Source organism: Epinephelus fuscoguttatus, linkage group LG9 (genome assembly GCF_011397635.1).
Source record: "Epinephelus fuscoguttatus linkage group LG9, E.fuscoguttatus.final_Chr_v1".
Lineage (NCBI taxonomy): Eukaryota > Metazoa > Chordata > Actinopteri > Perciformes > Serranidae > Epinephelus > Epinephelus fuscoguttatus.
In genome coordinates this window covers 987,519-1,011,890 of record NC_064760.1, presented here as the reverse complement: position 1 = coordinate 1,011,890, position 24,372 = coordinate 987,519, and the positions used below count along the sequence as shown (strand labels likewise).

General features: G+C 46.0%; 2 protein-coding genes across 2 annotated transcripts in view; one reads left to right on the top strand and one right to left on the bottom strand.

The window, feature by feature from the left end:
- LOC125894085 (uncharacterized) overlaps positions 1-24,372 on the bottom strand; it is a 328,241-nt gene that overhangs the window by 170,529 nt on the left and 133,340 nt on the right. The gene's annotated exons all lie outside the window — the stretch shown is intronic.
- fat2 (FAT atypical cadherin 2) overlaps positions 1-24,372 on the top strand; it is a 119,376-nt gene that overhangs the window by 5,509 nt on the left and 89,495 nt on the right. Inside the window, exons 2-3 of the mRNA XM_049585213.1 lie at positions 9,843-13,109; positions 15,359-15,670. Of these exons, the coding sequence (XP_049441170.1) occupies positions 9,857-13,109; positions 15,359-15,670 (3,565 nt within the window). The 5' untranslated portion in view covers positions 9,843-9,856. The remainder of the gene's footprint in view (positions 1-9,842; positions 13,110-15,358; positions 15,671-24,372) is intronic.

Sequence of the window (24,372 nt, the reverse complement as noted above, 5' to 3'; positions counted from 1 at the left end):
AACTGATTGACTCTGTGCGGCAATATCAGCTGTGATGAGCTCAGATTATGAGCTCACATCATTGCTGTTGCATTAAAATGTTAAAGACCTGCCTTTATCTGATCAGTGTGAGCAGCTGCTGAACACCTCACTGAAACACTTCATTGTCAGCTGTGACATTTTGGGGTCATTCCTCTCAGAGGCTCTTTGAGGAGGAGCGAAGCCTCACTTGTGTTTTGTCGTTAACAAGTTTGTGGCGGTTTGTTTTTAATAGAGTGACATGGAGTGAAGCCTTTCCATCCATCACGGCTCTGTGCTGCGGCACAGACTCATTACCGCCTCAGATTGTAGCCACACTCACACTGAGGACGCTGATGGTTTTTATGAATAGGCAGGAAATTGAACTCTGCAATTATGCAAATGAGAAGTGGTCTGAAAGTTAGTTTAGAGGAACGTGTTCGTGCCGTCATGAGTGGGTCGGTGAGGACAACTCTTCAAGTTAAACATGGTGTCTGACGCAGCTCTCAGGACGCTTTGAGTGCTTATTATTAGTATAAAAAATACTGTCTTTGGTGTGTGCAGGATAATACCTGACAAGGTGTCCATTGTCAGTTTTCAGCAGCTGACATGGAGGCGTGAACAGTTGCCTCTGTGAAGGCCGTTAAAACATGATGATGGACGCCTCGTCAGGTTTTATCCTGCTTATACCGTCACTAACCAAAGAAACAAAAATAAGAATATTTATCTATAGTTTTTACATTTTGCAGTCAAAATAAAGTTTGTGACAAGCCATAACTTGGTTTCCATGGTAACCCCTGAGGGTTTGACTAACACCTGGAACAATCATTACCACCCTGTAAGGTTCTTATGCGGAAACGGAAACATTCTTCACATCTCCAGTAAATAGGACGAACCTCAGATACGATACTCGTCCACTCAGCTGATGGAACCCTCTGACCCAGCTGTTGGCCAGAAAGCTAACGTTATGCTAACTACATTCACAGTCAGTAACAAACAGGAAATATAATCTGACAGGATGTCTGACAACAAGAAGAGCGAACTATCAGACACGTCATTGTCCCCAAATCAATATCAAGATGTTCCCAACAAACGATACACCATGTGTGACGTCACTGTCGCCGCAGCCTGAAGCCGTGAGATGAACAGCCAACAGGATGTTAGATCATTAAATTCAGAGGGCCAGTGTCGTCCTGTTTCCGTCCCGTTTAACCGTCTTTACACTGAAACTGAGAAAATGACAGACACAAAGAAAACAATATGTTTTTGATTTTTCAGAGAACACAGATACAGTCCCCCAACATCCCAAACTAAAATACATAAATGAATAATAACAATAATAATAACAATAAATAGAAATAAAAACAGATTAAAAAAAAAAAAACAGAAAAAATGATTTATGACAGTAAATGAAGAGTCTTTGGGTTTCAGACTGTTGGTTGGACAAAACTTTGGACCACAGAAAACTGCGATGAGAATTTTCCACATTATTTTTTACATTTTATGGACAAAACAATTTATAAATATTATAATAATAAATTTTAAAATAATTGCCAAAGAAATCAATAATAGTAATAATAATAATAATTATACTACCACTACTACTTCTAATAATAATGATAATAATAATAAGTGTTAGTTGCAGCCCTGTACGCTACAGTGTGTAAGCCGACCATTAATCTGTAATAATTATTATTATTATCACCTTAATTGAAACAGCGAGGTCATTCAGAGCCAGCTCTGTTTTATAGGGACGCTGATTACAGAACACTGAGAACAATAAAAGCATCCAATAATCACAGTTTACATCAACAACAGAAGAATCCAGAGGTGATGTCATGATGGACAAAGACTGATCAGTTCACAGAGAAACACATCCACACTGCTGTATGTCTGTCAGTGTCCAGGTGCCCTGTAGGTGCCATGTAGGTGTGTTCAGAGGTGAAACTAATATCTGCAGCTGGAGTTCCTGTACAGATGTTTAAATACTGACTGACAGACAAATAAAGTCCGTTGGTCCGTCTGTTATTCAGCGTTTACTTTGAACCCCCCCCCCAGCAGCACCTTGATGAGATTACCTGGATCTTATATTTCAGCTGAATCCCAGCAGCTGCTTTTCTTTCCTTTCTCCTGCAGAGTGGGGCAGTAATCACTTCACAAAGAGCAGGAAACAGGTTGATGGGATGAATGCGCTCTGAGGAGGATTAACAGAGTCTAGTTTTCACTGGAAAAATAAAAAACCCTTTAATGCCCTTTGTGGGGACGAACAGAGTCTTTGCTGGGATGCATAGAGTGTTTGCTGTGACGTACAATCTCTGTAGGGACGTACTCTTTGTATGGACTCTTTTTGGGGACGAACAGTCTTTGTGGGGACGAACAGTCTTTGTGGGGATGTACAGTCTTTGTGGGGACATACAGTCCTTGTGGGGACGTACTCTTTGTATGGACTCTTTGTGGGGACGTACAGTCTTTGTGGGGACGAACAGTCTTTGTGGGGATGTACAGTCTTTGTGGGGACGTACAGTCTTTGTGGGGACGTACAGTCCTTGTGGGGACGTACTCTTTGTATGGACTCTTTGTGGGGACGTACAGTCTTTGTGGGGACGAACAGTCTTTGTGGGGATGTACAGTCTTTGTGGGGACGTACAGTCCTTGTGGGGACGTACAGTCCTTGTGGGGACGTACAGTCTTTGTAGAGACGTACAGTCCTTGTGGGGACGTACAGTCTTTGTAGAGACGTACAGTCTTTGTGGGGACGTACAGTCTTTGTGGGGACGTACAGTCCTTGTGGGGACGTACAGTCTTTGTAGAGACGTACAGTCTTTGTAGGAACGTGTGGGGGCGGGGGCGGGGCCTAGGTGCGTGTTGTATGAAGCCCTCAGGCGTCACACGGCCTGATGATGTGCAGTAAAAGCAGCCATGATTCAACATGTCTGTGTTCCAGGAGTCATCATCACACAGGAAGTAGGTGATGACCTGAACACGGGAGGAAGTGATGCGTGTGGTCAGGTGTAATTGGCAGGTAGGACTGACGAGGAGACGATGACTGTAGAGAGATAAGAACAGCTGTTTCCTCATTGGTTCAACATCAACACTGATCCAGGATCTGAACCCAGTACGTAGTCAGACCCTGTAGTTCTGTCTGTGTTAATATTTACAGTATAAATGACATGTTAATGAGTCTCTGTAAATATGTGATCTTACATACGTATTTAAAGGGACAGTTCACTATTATTGAGGGGTGTGTGTGTGTGTGTGTGTGTGTGTGTGTGTGTGTGAGAGTGAGTTACTGATCCACAGTCAGCAGACTGGAGTCTGACATGAAGCTAATCAAGCTAACGTGTTTTAGTCAGTGTCAGTGTAGCTCTATTAGAGACACTTTCACCACTTCACACAGTGACTGACAGGAAACAGGAGTTTGTTAATTCTCTCTTCAGAACCAGACTGATAAAACCAGTGAGTGATCGCAGGAGCTGCTGGTCCACTGTCTCCTCCACCAGTCAGTCAGTCAGTCGGTGTGTGAGTAAAGGCCCTGACACACCAAGCTGACGGTCAGCTGTCGACCAAAGTCGGGCCGTCGGTGAGCGTCTGTCGGCCTAGTTTTTGCAGTGTGTCCCGCACCGTCGACACTTCGGTGTCGGCGGCATTTCGGCTAATTGAGCATGCTGAATCAGTGGCGGAGCTTGTTGGTGAGAGAGATCACTCTGATTGGCTGTTCAGGTTTTATTTCCTCGCCCCTGTAGCGAGTGAATCTGCCTGTAGTGAAACCGGGGCTAACCGGTGATTCCTCCTCAGGCTCCACTTCACTCAGCTGCCCCACAGACCCGCTGCTTCTTCACACTTTAACCTGAATAACAAACCGGAGCTAGCTGGGAGCGGCTAGCGGAGCGTTAGCCGCAGCATGACCGGAGGGAAGCACAGCCAGTTAGCCTCCGCTAGTCTCTGAGCTAGCCCCGGCTCTCCGTTTGGATCCAACCGGAGCACCGAGCCCTGGTTTGTTATTCAGGTTAAAGTGGGAAGAAGCAGCGGGTTTATCGGGCAGCTGAGTGAAGTGGAGCCTGCGGAGGAAACACCGGGACCGTCTGGATGTAATAGTCCGTGGAGGTGCTGCGGTGCTCGGCTGCACAGATAGGAAACCCCTCGGCTGTTCCTCGACAGAGGACAGACAGACAGGAGGAATGAAGGAAGCAGCAGATACTGAGTGTGTCCTGAGCATCATAGGGGTGATGGTGAAATGTGATCCAGGAAGCTGAAGCTCAACATGTGGCTGCAGGTCGCTGCCTGAACACAGCGGGAAGGAGTGTGTGTGTGTGTGTGTGTGTGTGTGTGTCTGTGTGTGTGTGTGTGTGTGTGTGTGTGTGTGTGTGTGTGTGTGTGTGTGTGTGTGTGTGTGTGTGTGTGTGTGTGTGTGTGTGTGTGTGTGTGTGTGTGTGTGTGTGTCTCTGTGTGTGTGTGTGTGTGTGTGTGTGTGTGTGTGTGTGTGTGTGTGTGTGTGTGTGTGTGTGTGTGTGTGTCTCTGTGTGTGTGTGTGTGTGTGTGTGTGTGTGTGTGTGTGTGTCTGTGTGTGTGTGTGTGTGTCTCTGTGTGTGTGTGTGTGTGTGTGTGTGTGTGTGTCTGTGTGTCTGTGTGTGATGCTGATTGGTGGGATGGATTCATTAGGTCTGACACAGTGTTCATTAGATTAAAACAGAATGAATCATATCTGTGTTAGTGTAATTCATCCTCACCTCCTGCTCACATGAAGCGTTAGCTGCCTTTAGCTCCGCCTCCTGACGATCATCACATGACCTAATGTTTGCTCGGTCTGAGTTACGATGATGTCACATCGAGTTTCATGCTCTGTAGTCTCTGTGTCAGCTCTCTGTTTCCCCTCATTTCATTTAATACACACTGTAATACTTACTTAAGTTTGATGTGTGAGGTGTAGTTTATGTCTCACCCCCCCCACACACACACACATGATGTAAACCCTTCTTTAATCCACCCTCACAGATGAAAAACTGACACTGCAGAAAAATGCAGATCAGCAGATTCCTTAAATCCTTTCTGAAACCCAAATACTGACGCTGAGCAGGGTAATCTGATTATCTGTCACCAGGTGACTGCTGATAACACCCCACATACCTGTCACCCTCCACTGAAGCCTCAGCGCCAGTCTACCTGGAGACACACCTGAACCTCCAGTCTATCTGGAGACACACCTGAACCTCCAGTCTACTTGGAGACACACACCTGAACCTCCAGTCTATCTGGAGACACACCTGAACCTCCAGTCTATCTGGAGACACACCTGAACCTCCAGTCTACTTGGAGACACACACCTGAACCTCCAGTCTATCTGGAGACACACCTGAACCTCCAGTCTACCTGGAGACACACACCTGAACCTCCAGTCTACCCGGAGACACACCTGAACCTCCAGTCTATCTGGAGACACACCTGAACCTCCAGTCTATCTGGAGACACACCTGAACCTCCAGTCTACCTGGAGACACACACCTGAACCTCCAGTCTATCTGGAGACACACCTGAACCTCCAGTCTACCCGGAGACACACCTGAACCTCCAGTCTACCTGGAGACACACCTGAACCTCCAGTCTACCTGGAGACACACACCTGAACCTCCAGTCTACCTGGAGACACACCTGAACCTCCAGTCTACCCGGAGACACACCTGAACCTCCAGTCTACCCGGAGACACACCTGAACCTCCAGTCCACCTGGAGACACACCTGAACCTCCAGTCTACCTGGAGACACACCTGAACCTCCAGTCTACCCGGAGACACACCTGAACCTCCAGTCTACCTGGAGACACACCTGAACCTCCAGTCTACCCGGAGACACACACCTGAACCTCCAGTCTACCCGGAGACACACACCTGAACCTCCAGTCTACCTGGAGACACACCTGAACCTCCAGTCTACCCGGAGACACACACCTGAACCTCCAGTCTACCCGGAGACACACCTGAACCTCCAGTCCACCTGGAGACACACACCTGAACCTCCAGTCTACCTGGAGACACACCTGAACCTCCAGTCTACCTGGAGACACACACCTGAACCTCTTTGTGTCGCTCTGCGCCCCGTCTCTTAACACAGAGCAGGTGGAGCTCTTCATGAGCTCTGATTTCCTTCAGCAGCAGTTTGTGGAGATTTGAGCTGATCAGATCAGAGTGATGGACGAGAGGAGCAGCTGCTGCAGAGGCAAACAAACATTTAGACCCAGCATGATGAACAATTCACTTTCACATCGCCTGCTGTCCTGCTGCTCCGTCTGTACCCAGAGTCGCTCTGAGCTGTGAGAGCGTGGAGCAAATTATAACCAGCGCTCCTGATGAACAGTCCAGCACCAACGACAGAAAATCTAAACGTGGTGGCAGATGTTTTGGCGAGTCGCCACAGATAGATGAATGTGTGGGAAACTTTGTATCCAACAGTACAGGAACATTGTCTGACCTAGCAACAGTAACCAAGGGGGGCGGGAGCTAGGATTGGTCCATTAGGCTTTTTCAGGGCTTCAGACTGTCCATTCTGGGCTACTGTAGAAACATGGCGGTGCAACATGGTGATCTCTGTAGACGAGGACCTGCTCTCTGTGGAGATATAAACAGCTCATCCTGAGGGAACAGGAACACAACCATCAGATGAGATTATAATCTGACACGCTGGAGCTTTACGTGGAGACTCTGATGATACAGAATCAAACGTCTCTGATCTGTGAACAGTACTAAAACACGTCGACCAGTAAAATGAGCCGATGTTGAGCCTTCATCTTTCAGCTGTTTGAGCTTCATGAGCTTTTTTGAATCACTGAAGTTGCAGTGAAACAAAGTGCGAAACATAAACTGTCAGTTTTACGTTAACACTATTCCCTCCTCCTCCTCCTCCTCCTCCTCCTCCTCCTCCTCCTCCTCCTCCCAGTCTGAGTGTCGACACGCTGTTCCTGCACACAGGTAAACAGTTAGCAGAGCGGGGGAACGCTAAATCAAAGTAATGATTCCAGGGATTAGGATAACATCAGTTCTGCCTCTGCAGCGACAACAAGTATGAATAAGTATGAATAACATGGATGAAGATGCAGATTAGGTCGGAGGAGATTATGACGAGATGGTTTTCTCACTGTTGGATCTGCTGTGAGGGAAACTGAAACAGGAAACTCACCTGATGCTCCTGTAGTCGTATTAGACAGAAACATAAAACTAGATTTTAGTGTAGTGTGTGATGATCAGGTTTACCAAGTTCCTCCAGTCAGAGTCATGTTTGGAATAAAAAGAACATGTTCCGTCCAATCAGACGCAGCGCTCAGTAAATGTTTTATGAGCAGTGTAAATGTTTGAATAGAGGAGGATGTGGTTTCAACTTTACTGTCAGTCAGAGATCTGAGTCTGTCTCAGTTTCCATTTATATTGAACATGTGATGTCGTCACTGTGTCCAAGTCTCCCTCATAAAACAGACATCACAGTCTCAGCAGTGTCACATCTGGATCCTCTGGTGGTCATGTTTAACGTCTGACGCCTGCAGGGACGTCTGCAGCACACACAGCCATCAGCAGCTCAGACCTACAGCACACATGCAGCCGTTTACACACGGATCAGCTCTGAACCGCCCGCTGTCTTCTGATGACAAATCCATTCTCATAGCTCTGTGATGACTAAAGGCTTACAGGGAATCATTTCAGGAGGACTTTCTGCTCACACTCGGCCACCAAAGGAATAATTACAGGGTTTTGTGTGAAAGGCTCGGAGGCAGCTCTCTGCTCCTGGAACAATGTGTTGTTTTACTTTGACTTCTTTTTGTGGCATGTCGGGGCAGGAGTCAGATACCTCGCCACAGGCCGCACCTCTGCTGTGAGTCCATCTGGATCCTGTGTGAAGCTGCGGAAAAATGATTCCTCTGTTTGCTAAATAATAGGTACAAGAGTCAGTATGAGAGTGTGTGTGATGTGTGTCTGCAGACATGCAGGATGAAACAAGGACTTTATAATTACATTTAAAACACATAACACTGGGCTCTGAGGCGACACAGAGGCACAGTGGTTAGCACTGTTGGCACACAGTAACAGGGCTCTGGGTTTGAACCTGCAGGTCCGCTCAGGGCCCCAGTGTCCGAACACATGCAGGTTAACTGGTGCCTCTGATCTCCAGGTTCCCACGGTCAGTGTGAGAAAGGCTGCGCTCTGAGCCTCTTTACTTTAGTCTGTCCTGCTGCTGCTCTGAAAAAGTTGGTACTGTTACGTACAGTCTGCTCACAGTCAGGACAGACTACTGTATGACATCACACCCTGAACTTTGACCCTGCATGGAGTTAAAACAAACGCCACTCACACAGTTCACCAGAGATCGACCCACAGAGCTCTGCTGTTGTTACTGTGTGATGTGTGTAGTTTAACTTTAAAGCTGTAACTGCTCAGACTGTAGATTCTAACATGTGATATCTGTGACAGTGAAATTACATCTGCAGCTCTGTCGCTGTTGTTTTATACGTCTGTCCTTCTGTCTGTCATATTTATGATTATTACTTATTATTTTATTATTATTATATTATTATTATATATATATATTATTATTATATTATTATATTATTATTATTTATTATTATTATTTATTTATACAGTAGCTTATATTGGAGTTATGCTAACTAACTTAACTTAACTTTGAATTTATGTTTTATATTTGATTTCAAATAGTTTGCAGTTCGTTGGCTGATTTAAATTCCTTTTCTTACACGAGATTTTTTTTAAATGAGTAGTTGAATAAGAAAAGAGCTGAAATTGTCCGTCCTTACTAAACTGTAAGTGCAACTTATAAAAACAATCAGTTCAATGCAGCTGCAGCAATGTCTTCATTTACTGGATGATGACAAAAAAATGCTGACCACGAGTTTAGTGACAGATTCTGAAAAGTAGCACTGCAGTGTTTCATTTATTAAGTTGGTGTTTAGTAAATCAGACACTGAGGGCGCAGCACTGTTTCTAACCTCTTAATTAGTGCTGGTCAGGGAGGCCCTTGGTCTCTATAAACAGATATCTGTGTATGTATTCAGAGTCTAGAGGCGACAGGACAAGATTTTAGGATCTAAGGTGCTCAGGGGTCTCATTAACAATGCATAAGATCCATACTAAAAATGTTTGTACGCACAAAACCAAAAATGACGTGTGCCAGAAAATATTCAACAGTTCCTATAATCAGGCTCCACCTCATCGTCTGCGTCACCAATCTCCTGTCTCCAAAATGTTGGTAAGCACAGGTGAAAGTTTCTCCCACCAAGTCTGTTTTTATAGCTCACAACTGTCCGTGTGAAGCGGCGTACGCCTCTTTCAGGCCTCCTTTTGTACGTACACAGTGTTTGTAAATGAGACCCCAGGTTTCTGTTTTTAGTCGGAGTAATATCAACCAATCAGTTTGAGCGGCAGGTTAACCGTCTGTGGAGAGGCAGAATAGGTCAAAATGAAATCTTGAGCCAATCAGCTGATAACAAGTTAGCTTCATATTCGCTAAAGATAATCCCAGATGACCAACACATGAAGAGGAAGTCTTGGCCCAGATATCTGCTGGCTGCACCAGATCAGGCCGAAATATTGACCTTTGCCCCCAGAGGTGTTATCATCGTCACATTATAACTGAAGAGTTCTGAGATTGGGGGGGTACGTCACTGAAAAAAGATTGAGAACCACAGTCTCAGTCTCAGCCCTGTAGGGCTCCCTATAATCACTACACGTATTTTCTACCTCGTCTGTAAAGTCATGAAAACTGTAAAATATTCTGGAAAAGTTAAAATGAATCGTTAAAGATGGGACTCCTGATAACATGACATCTGTTTGTCTCTTGTCTTTTCACAGGTCTGAGGATCTTCATGGACGGACCAAAGATGGCAGCTTTAGGAACAGCTCTCCTCACTTTAGCGTCAGTCCTCCTGCACGTGGCAAGATGTCAGGGCAGTATGGGAAAAGGGAAAGACAGCTCGCCGCTAAGGTTCACACATCATCTTTACAATGCCACTATCAACGAGAACTCAGCCCCGCGGACGTACGTGGAGACGCCCGTGAAGATGGGCATTGAAATGACAGATGTGTTCTGGGAAATCAAGTATAACGTCGTCTCAGGTGATGACGATGGCCTCTTCCAGGCAGAGGTGGTTAAAGTCGGGGATTTCTGCTTCCTCAGGATCAAAACACGCAGCAGTAACTCGGCACTCCTCAACAGAGAGGTCAGAGACACTTACGCTCTCACTGTGGCCGCGACCGAAAGCACTTTTGACTTCCAGGCGAAGACGAAGGTGTTGATCCAGGTGCTTGACACCAATGACCTGAAGCCTCTTTTCTATCCCGCCTCGTACAACGCGGCCATCAGAGAGGACACTCCACTCAAGTCGAGTGTGGTGAAAGTTAGTGCCACAGACGCCGATGTCGGCAGCAACGCTGAGTTTTATTACTCCTTCACCAGCAGAGCTCATCCGTTCGTCGTCGACCCTTTCACGGGCACAGTCAGCCTCGTCAAGAAGCTAAATCACACCCGCACGGCGAGGTACGACCTCACCGTGTTGGCTGAGGACAGGACGAAGAAAATATCTGGTGTTCAGAAATTTGGAAATGTTGCCAGGGTTACAGTAAACGTCCAGAAGACATCCACGAGTTCTCCAGTTATCACACCTCCCCACAAACCCACAGTGTCCACAGGCGGCAGAATAAGTATTGATGTCCACGTGGAGGCCGGCGTTAAGCCCGTGGAATCCCTCCATATTGTTGGAGGAGATCCCCACAAGTGTTTTGAGATAATCCCGTCAGGTGTGCAGGGCAGAGACTTCCAAGTGATCTCCACAAAGAGGATTATCTGGTCTCAAACTCCTTTTGGGTTGAATCTGTCCCTTCAGGCTAAAGACCGGAGCTTCCCCAGTTTACTCTCTCCGATTACACACATCCACATCCCGGCTCATCATTACAGCCCGCTGGCGTTTCTCGAGGACACCTACATCGTAACACTGAGCGAGTTTTCACCGCCTAAAACTCATGTAGTCAAAGTCTCTGTCTCCTCTGTGCCTTATAACGTCACCTTCAGCATCAAAAATAATGCTGACAGCACCAAATTCAGGATTAACCCCAGAACAGGAATCATAGTAACAACGGCGAGATTTGACTATGAGAGGAAGGAAAGATATGAGTTCGATGTGATGGCGAATCACGGTGAGGCTGAGACTCACGTGGTGATTGAGATTATGGATGAAAACGACAACAGCCCACAGTTCAGCCAGACGTCCTATCACGCCACTCTGGATGAAAACGCCCCTGTCGGCAGCAGCGTTCTGAAAGTCGTCGCCACAGACAGAGACAAAGGCAAAAACAGCTTTGTGACGTACACTATAGCGAACGCAGGCCCATTACCTTTCATCATAGACCCGTTCACAGGCGTCATCTCCACCTCCGAACACTTGGACTACGAGCTGATGAAACGGCGCTACCATCTGAGAATCTGGGCGTCAGACAGCGGCACCCCCTTCAGTCAGGTCAGCGAATGCCCCGTGACAATAACCCTCAACAACATCAACGATAACTTCCCTCTGTTTGAGAGGGTGGGCTGCAACACCACCGTGCCTCAGGACTTACCCGTGGGACACACCATCGCTGAGCTGTCAGCCATCGACGTGGATGAGCTGCAGCAGCTGAAGTACGTCTTCGAGTCAGGGAACGAGCTCCAGGTGTTTGGTATCGACCCAGTGTCAGGCGCCGTCACCCTGAAGCAGCCGATCCCTCTGAGAGCAAACTCGTTTGATTTAAAAGTTGTAGCCACAGATGGCAAACATTTCTCAGAGGCTTCAGTCATCAGGGTAACCGTCACTAACAGAGGCGATGATGCGACGCTCCAGTGCCACGAAACAGGTGTTTTCAAACAGCTGACCGATAAACTGATCGAGTCCATCAAACCCATTTTAACCATTCAAGAAGAAGACACGTTCTCTGATCTGCACATCACCAACCGTCACTCTCCAAAGTTTGACCTGAGCATCCCGGGTTCTATCGACCTCATTGAGGACCATCCGCTGAATTCCACCATCGTCCAGTTCAAGGCGACGGATGCTGACTCTGGATTCAACAGTAAGCTGGTGTACGCCATCTCCAGTGGGAACGAGGACGGCTGTTTCTTCATCGACGTTTTCTCTGGTGATCTTCAGTTAGTCTGTCCGCTAGACAGAGAGAGTAAAGAGTTCTACATCTTGAACATCACTGTTTATGATTTGGGAATACCGCAGACGTCTGCGTGGAAGTTTGTTGCAGTGAACGTCATGGACGTCAACGACAATCCTCCGGTTTTCGATCAGCCCAGATACGTGATCCATGTGCCTGAAAACACGGAGGTGGACTCCATCATCTTCACAGCTCGTGCAGTAGATCCTGACGCAGATATGAGCGGGAATGTCCAGTACTCCCTGCTGACGTCCACTGACATGTTCAGGGTTGATGAAGCGACTGGCGAGGTGACGGTGACGGGCCGTTTGGATCGGGAAGCCTCGCCCAGGCATGACCTCCGGATTGAAGCCAGAGACCAGGCCAAGCTGGGCCCTCAGCTGTTCTCCATCATCGACCTGGTGGTGGTTTTACAGGACATAAACGACAACCCGCCAAAGTTTGTGCCCAAAGTTTACAAAGTCAAAGTTCCCGAGGACGTTCCTGTGGGCACACTGCTCGTCTGGGTCGAGAGCGTCGACTTGGATCAGGGCAGTGGAGGCCTCGTCACCTACAACCTCAAGAACACAGAGGGCGGGATCTTCCACCTCGACGCCTCCACGGGCGCCTTGATCCTGGAGCGGGAGCTGGACTTTGAGAGACGGCCATTTTACAACCTCACGGTCCGAGCGGTGGATCACGGCCTCCCTCGCTCCTTGTCCTCCTCCTGCTTTGTGGAGATTCAGGTTCTAGACGTGAACGAGAACCTCCACAGGCCTGTGCTGTCAGAGTTTGTGTATGAAGCCGGAGTGATGGAGGACTCAGCGGTGGGGACGTCCGTGGTCACACTCACAGCTTCAGATAAAGACCTGGGCAGAGATGGAGTCGTCAGGTACCACATCCATGAAGGCTCCGGTCTGGGCGTCTTCGCCATCAACGAGGAAACAGGTAAAAAAAAAAAAATAACTCTGTGGTTTTGTCTCTTTGTTGTGTTTCTGGTTGTTTGTTGGTGACGAGGGGGAAACAGTTTTTCTTTTGATGAAGTTTGAACATGTAAAACCTGCAGAGCCTCGTCCTGAACTATATTATAGTTTATAGTTTGAATCATTAGTTGTGCTGCTGTTTGCCTGGGACTGTTCATTATTTATGAGAGGAGTGGGCGGCATGGGTCTGAGTTCACTTTTTTTTTTGACCCTCCCTGAAGCTATAGATATTTCTCCTTGAGCCTGAGTGACTGAAGGAAAATGCCTGCCCATCCTTCTTAAGCAACATACATTCAAGTTTAAGACAGTCAAAATACTTTTGAGCCTTGCGGCAGAAATGACATTGTTTGCCTGCAATCAGTTGCTCGAAACCAGAAATAATTAATTGCTGTTAATTAATGTCACATCTCTTGTGATTGGGCCGACACAGAACCGAGACAGACGCAGCTCAGACAGTTGTTATTTCTTACAGAGATCATGTTCTAGAAGAGAGGAGACACATTCTGTATTTGTGATACGGGAGCTCAGAGCAGATTATCTGGTGGAACACAAAAAATTAGGAAAAGAAGGAAACATATATCGGCACATCTTGCAGTGGCAGCTATAAACCCCCATAAACCCTTAAGTTAAAGCATTACACGATGCACCTCTAACCGGGGCCCCTCTAGCTACAGTGTGACAGTTGGATACTGTTCGTTTGGACACGCCCTTGACTGGCTCCTTAGCCTGGGGCCCCGCAGAGTCTCGGACCGCCTCTGGGTCCCTGAACACATCGTGTGCGACAAATGCCTCTGTCTGGACACGAAACTTAATCTGAGCTAAAAACAGTGACGTTTGATTAAATCACTTTAAAACTTCACCAGAAATAAACTGTTTGAACTAAAAGTCATTATTGTCTGTGACAAACAGAGGCTTTTGTTCAACTCCAGGATTTAGTTTTCAACTTTAAACTTTCAGTTATCAAAGGGTTGTTACAATCTATAACGTCTGTCGTGTCAGGTCACTGATATCACGCTCCCCGCTGCTGATGTCTTTGTCACAGTTTATTTGGGTCGTCACATGCACGTGCTGCACACGCCTGCTGTGTGCTCAGCTTCTATGATGTAAGACAGATTTATAATTTGTTTAAAAGAAAGAAGTGGGTTAATGAAATGTTTTTTATTTTTATCTCCAACTGTTTCAGACGTCTGACCTTGAATAAAAATCCGCTGCTGACCTTTGAGTGATAAGTGTTAGAGCCCCTGCTGTAGCTGGAGCTTTTTAAACATGGACGAGCTGAGTCCTTAAAATACTCAGAAAAATGAAAATGTGAACATGTTCAGTTCAGAGACAAACAGGCCGAACCCGTCTGCTGATGAAGATCATGTGTTATGATTGAAAGCAGAAGAAACAGCTGCTAATGGCCCTGGTGGTCAGAATGTTTTTCCATCTGTGGTTTCAGTGTGTATTTTCTGTTTGTGATGTTTGACTGATATGCAAGAGCTCACACTCAGGCACAGTTGACATTAATAACCCTGATGTTAAATGTGATGTAAGTGTAAAGATTTCCTCCTGATGTTGACACAGAAAATTGTTACAGATATTTCCTGGTGTCATCGTACGTAATGATTTCTCCTCTGGGGGTGTTTGAGGTAGTTTGTCTTTTCCATCATGGTATCTATCTGTAGAGGAAGCCCTTCGACCTCTCGACATATCGCCGTGCATTCCATCAGTCCGCTGCTGCACTTAGAGCTCAGATAAAATCAGGGCAAACAGAGTTCTCGGTCATAATGGGGCCGCGCTGAAATACGTCTTGGTTTGTGTGTTGCTGGTTTTTTTTGCTCCCCCTCAGGGTGTCCGAATTCAAACTGCTTCAGACGGAAACTATGTGCAGTGAAGACGTGTCAGACCCCCATCGTACCGCAGCTCCCCTGTGGGATCTGCTCCTCGTACTCTGAAGGAATCTCACTTAGTTTTGGCAACACAGACATGTCACGCTGCGGGGCCGTCGGGCCCCGAGCCAAATTTCTCAAACTGCAAACAGGCGCTCTGAGCGTGATGAAAGTGGTGACTGATATTTCCTGCGGGGTGGTTACACTTATTAAATATTTAATTGATTAAACTGATAAGTGATTAATTCCTGAGGCAGTAGCAGTTTGAAACCAGTGAAAACTTGTTCTGTTCGTAAGTGAAACTGTTTTATTTTCCTCCTGACTCCCCTCTCACCTGTCCCAGGTGTGATTCGTACGACTGAGATGTTGGACCGCGAGACGACGCCTCACTACTGGCTCTCCGTCTACGTCACTGATCTGGGAACCGAACCTCTGATCTCCTGGACGCACGTTTTCCTGGAGGTCCTGGACGTTAATGATAACGCTCCAGAACTCTCTCAGCCCGTGTACTTTGCGTCCGTCCAGGAGAACGTGGACAAAGTGAAGTCAGTCGTCCAGGTGTTGGCAACAGACGTGGACACTTCCTCTGAGGGGAAGCTCTCCTACCAGATGCTGGAAGCTCATCGGACGTACTTCGATGTGGATCCCAAAACAGGTGAGACTATGAGACTACATGTTTCTACTGAACAGGCCGAAACAACCATCTGTAGTTTGGGATGTTAACAGAATATTTACTTCTGATCCTTCAGGTTTTGTTCAGTGAGATAATCTCCACTAATAAACACCACTTTATGATTATTGAAGAATAAATTCAATCAGCAGAAGAAGAAAGCTAACGTTAGGCCGTAAACAAACCACACCACAGTCACATGACTTAACGTCACCGCCACAACGATGAGGCAGTAAAGTGGTGATGACGTTCTGTAGTCTCACTCTGACTCTTGTTAGACACATAAAGCTTCAAACTTCACAGCAGGTATTTACTGATGTATTTTACGTTGTGGAACAAAAGCTTGTGTTAACCGCAGACCTTATTTCAGATGTCTAACCCAAAACACGCTGACTTCAAGACCAGGGAACAGAAGGTGCTAACATGCTAACTCATTTCTGGGTTTTTGGACTGATTCCTTGCAGCAGCGTTTGTGTCAGCCCTCTGGTCTCTCCACAGGTCACCTGGATGAGTTAGCAGCTTCATTTTGAGCCATAAACCCCCTTTAGCATTATTAGCATTGTTAGCTCTGTTAGTGCTGTTAGCAGCGTCAGCACAGCTAGTGGTGCTAACATAATTAACCATGCTAAAAGGAAGAGATGAAGCCGCTAACTCACCAGGGTGACCTGATGGGAGACCGGAAGGCGGCCACAACGTTAATGCAGCAACACGGTCCTGTTGGGACGGCGCCACCAGTGGTGCACAGTGCAGAGCGGCCAAGGCTAACACTAGCTAACCTGTAGAGGTCAGAGTGCAGGCAGCTGACACCATGTTTCCACATCTGTCTGTCAGCAAAGCCAACAGGAAAAGATTTATGTCACAAAATATTAAAATGTCACCACTTCTGAATGGATGAAGTTTTGCTGGTAATGTGATCGACAGTGTTTATTTATGATAACAGTTGTTTCTGAACCAAAATCATCTCACACATTAAAACCTAAAATGAGATTTTAGAAGAAAGTTTGAATCAGAAATTTGATTTAATCATCAGTAGGTTGAATATGGAGCAGAGAAACAAACATTATCTGTTAACTCTGATTTCTGACATAACACTGACTGAACACAACACACGACTGTCACACACATGCACGAGGAGGAGGAGGAGGAGGAGGAGGAGGAGGAGGAGGAGACACTGACAATAGTCTGACTTTTACAAGCAGTGTCTATCTGCGGCACAGATTCAGTGTGGGCCTGTGATACTTTGATTGTATTTCAGTGATATTTCATGTCAACCTGCAGTCGAAACAAATTCACTTCTTACTTTATTTTCAGATTTTCTTTCTATTATATTCAGATATTTTCCAGCAGGACTCCACATCATGCTTTCACTGTGAAGTGAGTTACTGCTGATTTAAACCTCTGCTCTGAGCCTGATGTCACCTCCAGCTCTGTGACAGTGGGCGCACTCTTGAATCTTCAGCTCGGCCTGAAACATGTGACTGAAGCTTTAACAGGCAGCAGATACACAGAGACTGTGGGCTGTAGGTGTAACTGGATCAGCCTGCTCAGTGTCTTCTCCTCTTGTCATGAGCAGTGTGGACAGAAACACATTTTGATTCAAACTCCCTCTGTGAGTCTGAGACATCTGGACGACGACGACGGGGGGGTGGATGGCAGGAGGTGAAAAATGGTTAATATGTCCTGATAGGGTGATCCAGGTGTGAGCAGAGGGAGAGTGTGACACTGCTGAAAATGAAACTTCACTCACAAACTCACTCATCTGCGCTCTGAGAGGATTTAAGGAGGAAAAGTGTCCCATGAGCCCCTCAGGTATCTGCACATTCATCTCTGACAGTTGCAACTGAGTCATCTGCTGCGCACTTTGATGTTGGGGCAAATAAGTGCAGCATTAGCTCTGACGCTACAAGCTGCTACAAGCCCTGTCCTGCTGCTGTAATCCGCAGGTAGCTCAGGTGATTGTCCACACCCTCGGGCCGGTGCAGCAGAGGATTAGAGGCGGAGGGCGAGTTGTGTTTAAAGGAGAGACGTCACACAAAGACAGGAGGACAGGAGGACAGGAGACAGACACACAGTGTCACACTGAAACAAACTGTTCCTGTGTAAAAGCAGCTGTATTTGATATTTATGTCCCCGAGCACACAAGCTCAGGCTGAGCAATGTGTTTGCTTAAAGCTCGTTGTGTCTGTGTGAGGTTTGTTCTAATGTCAGCCCTCTGAACGCAGACGACCTGAACACTGAGCTTGATTCTTTAGTCTCAATTTGATCCCCAGTAACTTCCAAAAGTTCGTCCTCCACTGCGGCTGCGTCAAATCATGAATAAATAAATACATAAATAACACAGAGGAACCGGTGGAACCAGAAAAGACACATAAACGTCATCAGTGAACTGATTTTACAAATGAAAGGCTGAAAACAAAAATGTCAGAGAAGACTGAGGAAATCAGATTAAAATGAGATTGTTTGAAAATTATGTCAGAATAAAATGATATGGTCAAAAGTATGTGGACGGCTCTGCACACATTCACATGTACATTTGGGCTGCATTCAGGGTTTGGACTCGACCTATCAGAGCCAGTCTTAAAGCTCCAGTGTGTCAGATTATAGTCTCATCTAATGGTGTTTGTTCCCTCAGATTGAGCTGTTTATATCTCCACAGGGAGCAGGTCCTGGTCTACAGAGATCACCATGTTGCACCGCCATGTTTCTACAGTAGCCCAGAACGGACAAACCAAACACTGACTCTAGATAGATAGATAGATTCATGTGTTCATGTAGTCAGCAGCTCCTCGCCAACGACTGCGTTGGAAAAACACTGATATTTAAATTCTAACCTGCTTATTCAGAGTTTTTCCTGCTTTAAATCAGCCGCGGTCTCATCTATAAAACAGTGTTGGATCCAGACTGAACATGGATCATCAGCAGTTCCTGCGGTCAGGCTCCACCTCACCGTCTGCGTCACCAGTTTCCTGTCTCCAACATGTTGGTCAGCATGGGTCAGAGTTTCTCCATCAAGTCTGTTTTTATAGATCACAACTTTTCCGTGTGAAGTGGCGTGCAGCTCTTTCAGGCCTCGTACTGTGCGTACACACTGTTTCATAAATGAGACCTCAGGTCTGATTGTTTCTGAGAGGAAGAGCCCTCTGAGGATAATTCAGCTCCTGGACAGTGAAGGGTTTTTGTTTCTGTGGCCCTTTAATGACAGGACAGTTTGAAGTGTGAAAGGAGGAGAGAGAGGAGGTGACATGCAGCCTGTAGCCACTGTGGGAAGGGCACTCTGCATATGGGCCGCCTGCTTTATCCACTGAGCCACTGGGTGCCCAAACACTGAAGGAATTTGTGCTTAACATTAGATACAGAGACGGAGACAGACGGAGCCTTGTGTCTGTACGCTGGGTTCATTCTGTCAGTGTTTCTGCACGTTTTCTGAAAGCTTACAGAAGAACGGAGCAGAGCCGCTGCAGGTCGTGGAGGCAGCGTGGCGTTTTGTGAATAAGATACTGTGGGACCTTTGGAAACAACAAAGACATTTAAATAAAGGCAGAACGGAACCAGTCAGTGATGTAGTGTCTGGATGTATTAATGACCTCACAGACCACCACCGCCGTTCACAGCGTTGGAAAGAGATGGATCTATTGTCACATATAAAGACGACACTAAACCCCCCAAACCTGACAGACTGAACCTTTAAAAGACTCAAGACATGGACTTGAGAGAGACGACTTGTTAGCAGCTGCTCTGCTGTGTGGGCCGTCTGCCTCACACTCTGCTAAGAGACTAAACTGGCCTCTGGAGGACGTTCACTCAAATTTAGACGGAGCCAAAATCTTTAAATCTGTGAGAAAAGCAAGCTCCATTTACGCAAAGAGCTCTAAAATAAAAAAAAAAGATGTGGAATATTTATTCATGTTTACATTATTTACATATTTACTGAAGTATTTCAGGATTTATTTCATAGAGGAACAGTTGGTGTGGAAGAAGTTGAGTGATGTGCACAGAGCTCTGAACTCAACACCACTAAACAAAACAACAACCTTAGACTGTGTGAAGAGGCTGCACGGTGCTGACGAAGACCATAAAGCACAACTGCAGCACTTACTGTAGAGTTCACTTGTTTAATACGGGCAGAGACATGAAGACAGGGACAGGTTTTATCTAAGAGCCACCATCAGCCTGACAAAACAAGCTCTTTAGATGAAACATGTCCGTGTCAATATGTTTCTGCCCGTATTAAAGAAGTGAAATCTGCTGTCAGTGCTGGTGTTCTGTTTCACGAACTGGAACGAGGCGCACCTCGTCACCCAACATCAGCAGGAAAGATCCAGAACGAGAAGGCTGCACGTTCATTTCTGTGGGTTTGGAATTCAAAGGTCAACAGTCACATGACTGTCATCCAAAGCGTCCACATACTTTAGGCCATTTAGTTAAATCAAAGAGGAATTTACAGGTGAGGATCAGAAACCATTAAGAGGATCTGCTGGTGCTCAGAGAGATAATGTAACATTTAATTTGAAGGCAGCAGCGCTCTGACTACACACAGACAAATCAGATGGAGGCGCTCAGTGTTCGTGTTAATGATGGAGTTTGTGTTTCCTGTTGGAACTTGATCTTCAGAACAGGATCCACCTCGTCGTATTTTCACAGTGAATGCACTGTTACTAATGTACAGGTGAGAGGTGCAGAAACCTCTCATGCCTCGACAGGATCAACATGACTCACGGCTGTGCGCAGGTTTCTGACAAAGCTTCACCCCCTGAAGCTCATATATACTTCGCTCTGCAGCGCCGTGCGTCTGATTCAACCCTGAAGAATGAAAGTTTCAGCAGGAGACGATCTGAGCTGAGCGAATCACAAACACAAAGGGCATCCAGACCCATCCCTCTTTTACTGAGTTTGTATTAAGTTGAGACAGGTTGCTGTCTGACTTCAGCAGCAGCAGGTTGGTGCAGAGAGCCGGGGCGTGCCAAATTACCAAAATGACCCAAAATGATCAAAGATAAGTGCAGGTCTGTCAGCAGGGCCCGACATGCCAGGAATGTTCCCCATTCATTAGCTACACGTTAACAACAATGAATTCTTTAAATTATTTCTGATGTTTGGCTTTATTTACAGTTTACAAGCCGCAGACTGAGACCTGAGTCTGGGTCTGCCCCCCCCAGGCCCTGAAATCTATGCTTATGCAAATCAGTATATTCTTTCAGTTACACAGGAGGCTGGAGGCACATTGTTGCCTCACAGCAGGAGGGTTCCTCAGGAGGCGGCCCTTCACTGTGGCTCAGGACACATTCACACTGTAGAAACATGTTTGGCCATGACCACCTCAGAACGTGGTCTGAGTATTCAGATCTGTCCACATGTTGCTGCCAGGTGTGAACGGAGCCTCTGTTTGTGTCTCTGACTTGTGATGCTACAGTTTGACATGTAGTATCTGCCTCATGCTGAGAGTGCGTCCCCTGAGGATGGCTGCAGGGATCAGATAGTGTTGGTAGTCAGTGAGGCAGTGAGAGTTTTCTCTCTCAGATCAGATCAGATAATGGTCTGATAATGACGAGGCTCTTGAAGGCCCTGCGCTGCCTGAGTGCTGGATCAGTATTTAAAGTGTTTGCTGTTGTAATTAGTGAAGACCCAGGCTGTTTGTGTCTCTGTTGAGGGGCTTTGTTTGCACATGCAACTTGATTTGCATCCATTTATTATTGAAGAAGTTGTTTAGTAAAAACCAACCAGAGACAGTCTGAGGACTCGTGTCTGTTAAATCCTGATGAGTCTGACTCACTGTGTCCCTCAGACTGACAGCATCTCTGCTCTGTAACTCACTGATGTTGAAATGTTGCTGAGAAATGCCACATCATTTTAGCAGCGGCACTCTGAGTGAGTAAATAAAGGCTCCATTAAGGAAACAAAGATGGGAAGCAGCAGCTGCTGAAAAGCCAGCTGGCTCTGAATCTGGAGGGAAAGAGGAGGAAACAAACAGACCAGGTCTCGACATGTCAGACATGTCTGTTTATCTTCTCGTGGTTTTGACAGCGGTCCACACGGCTGAGTGAAAACAGGCGACGATGGAGAGAGCGGCGTTTAGCCCTCACTCTAATGACAAAAACACACTTTCTAATGTGCCCCACCTGTCCTGATGATGATGATGATGATGTCCTCCCAGCAGGGCTTGTTTGCTCTGTCATAAAAAGCTTGAACGACCCTCAGCAGGGTCTTTTAAACCCTCAGCGCTGTCTGCAGGCAGCAGCTCCCACACCTCCCCCTGTCTGCCTTCTGCTCTGAGTCCTGATGAATAAACAGCTCTCTGGAGGATCATCTTCCTCAGTTACATCAGTCTGAGGTGACCCGGTGGAGAACAGAGACGCTGTGCCTGCAGCCGCAGGAGACATTCTTCTTCTACAACTTCTCCCTTCAGTGTTTTTATTCAGAAACACACATCTGTCTGATTCATCCAGCAGCACAACCTTTCTCTGTAGGCTCTGTCTGATCCTGAGTGCCGTCCACGTCCACATAATAACCAGAGTCCATGTTCTGTAAATATTGTCCACACATGTTCTCTGCATGAGTATGAACACGTCGGCCTTGCAGACACCTTCACTTTATAAAGACGAGTCATTAATAAAAATAAAAATGTGCCGAGGGGTTCAGCAGAATAAAGGAAGCTATAAATCCAATCAAAGTTTTATCATCAGCAAAAGAAATTCCATTCCAACAGTCAAGCAGGTAAAATGTAACGATGCCCTGACGGCAACAGAGAAAACATGTTGTCAAGAAGAAGCTGAAATACCTTCTGGAGAATTTGTCCCTTTGTGTCACTGCTCGGGAAAAATAAGTGTTTCCTGTTGGCATCTGGCTTTATGATGGAATTTATGGGCACTGAGAGAAACACAACACTGGGCTGATTTGAAATGTTATGTTTAAATATGCAAATGAGGCATTATCTGATTAAATATGTGCTCATGTGCAAACAGAAATCTGAACTAACACACTCCTGGACGTCACATTGTGACACGTAAACATTAATGTTTACTGTGTCCTCCTCGGCTGAGCTGTAACGTTAGCACGCTCAGTGATTTTTGGGTGCGCTGTCCCTTTAAGAGGAAGCAGGCAGGTGAGGCTCAGGTGTGTTGCGGCTGCTGCTCAGATATTAATTAAGACTCTTGTTGCTTTTGTGGTTTGAACATTCAGCAGCTCGTTGTCTGCAGACTCAGAGGTGATCCGTGTGTTTAATCAGTGAGAGGAGACAAATGTACCTGCAGTGTTTTCACACCTGTGCTCACCTGGCCGTCAGCTGCACACACATGTCACTGTGTTACAGTCAGACACGCATCAGTTAAACCGTCTGTCAGCGATGGCCGACTGTCAGCAGGGCGTCTTACCCTCAAAATGTAATATCCTCCACTTCTTCTTCAACACTGACTGTTGCACATCAGACCATGTTCTCAGTACACTCTCAGGAAGAAGGGTTCGTCAAGGACTGTTTAGAGATCCTGACCCTCACCATCATTGTATTCAAATCGCCGGTAAGTCTTAAGTCTTTGCTCTGAAGGCCCAGGTCAGGTCCCAAGCAAGGCCGTAACTACCATTGAGGACACCGAGGTCATGACCTTGGTATTTTTTCCAGACGTAAATGAATGAATAAAATTAAAATAAAAATAAACCATTTCATTTGTGCGGTGAAAGTACGTGGGAGGACCGATGGAAAGTGATTGAGTGACTCTCTCTTCTCTATAATAGCAATTATTTAAAAAAGAAAATTCTGGTACTCTTGTTTGAGCGACGCAGCTTTCATACAGCTTTGCACACACATTATTCTTAGATGGATTACTCACAGGCTCGCACAGAAATGCCACACATATTATATGAAAGTGCAGGAGCAGAGCTTTCCGAGGATACCACACACATCACTGTGCTGTCATCCCATCACGCTTTAAATACAGATCAATTGTCTACAAAATAAAAACCTGACGAATTTCTTTACAACCCATTACAACCCATTTTACCTATCTCCATATTGTCCAGTTGACACTCCATCAAACTTTGGATGACAAGACCAGCCACTTCACCTTTGCGCACCCAGACAACTGCAGCCTAATTATGCATGCTGACAGGGCAAATATTATCTTGGAGGACATCATTGCACTTGGTTGACTATATTTCTATGATCTTAGATGTAAATATTGCATGTTTCTTTCAGATAAAACACATTTTTGACTTGTGAATGAGTCAATGGAATTTCTTGCAATAATGAAAAAATACTGGCAATCATGTCCGCCTGGCACAAACCACATGTTTTGGACAGCTGTGAAGTGACAGAATGTCCCAGCATCATGGTTCTTATATTGCCAGATTCCAGAGAGTCTCCCCTCTTCATATATGACAGAATATGTCTTTTTCCAACTTGCTATGCTGAGATACATGTAAAAATGTAAGAATTTAGTCACACGGATTAGTTTTTTTTATTGATATAAAAATTAATATAACTGACAACTGACAGATGAAGAGAAGTACTTCCTGCTAAAGAATAAGTGGTTCAAACATAATTATAAATACCCACAAACAAAGTTTGGTGAAAGGCAATTACGCTATAGTATTAAGTGGGAAGAGAAACATGATAAGATAGGATTAATCTAATATGATGTGTGTAGTTCTTTATAGATGTAGCCTCTTAATTTGGCTGTCAAAGTACACCAGATTGA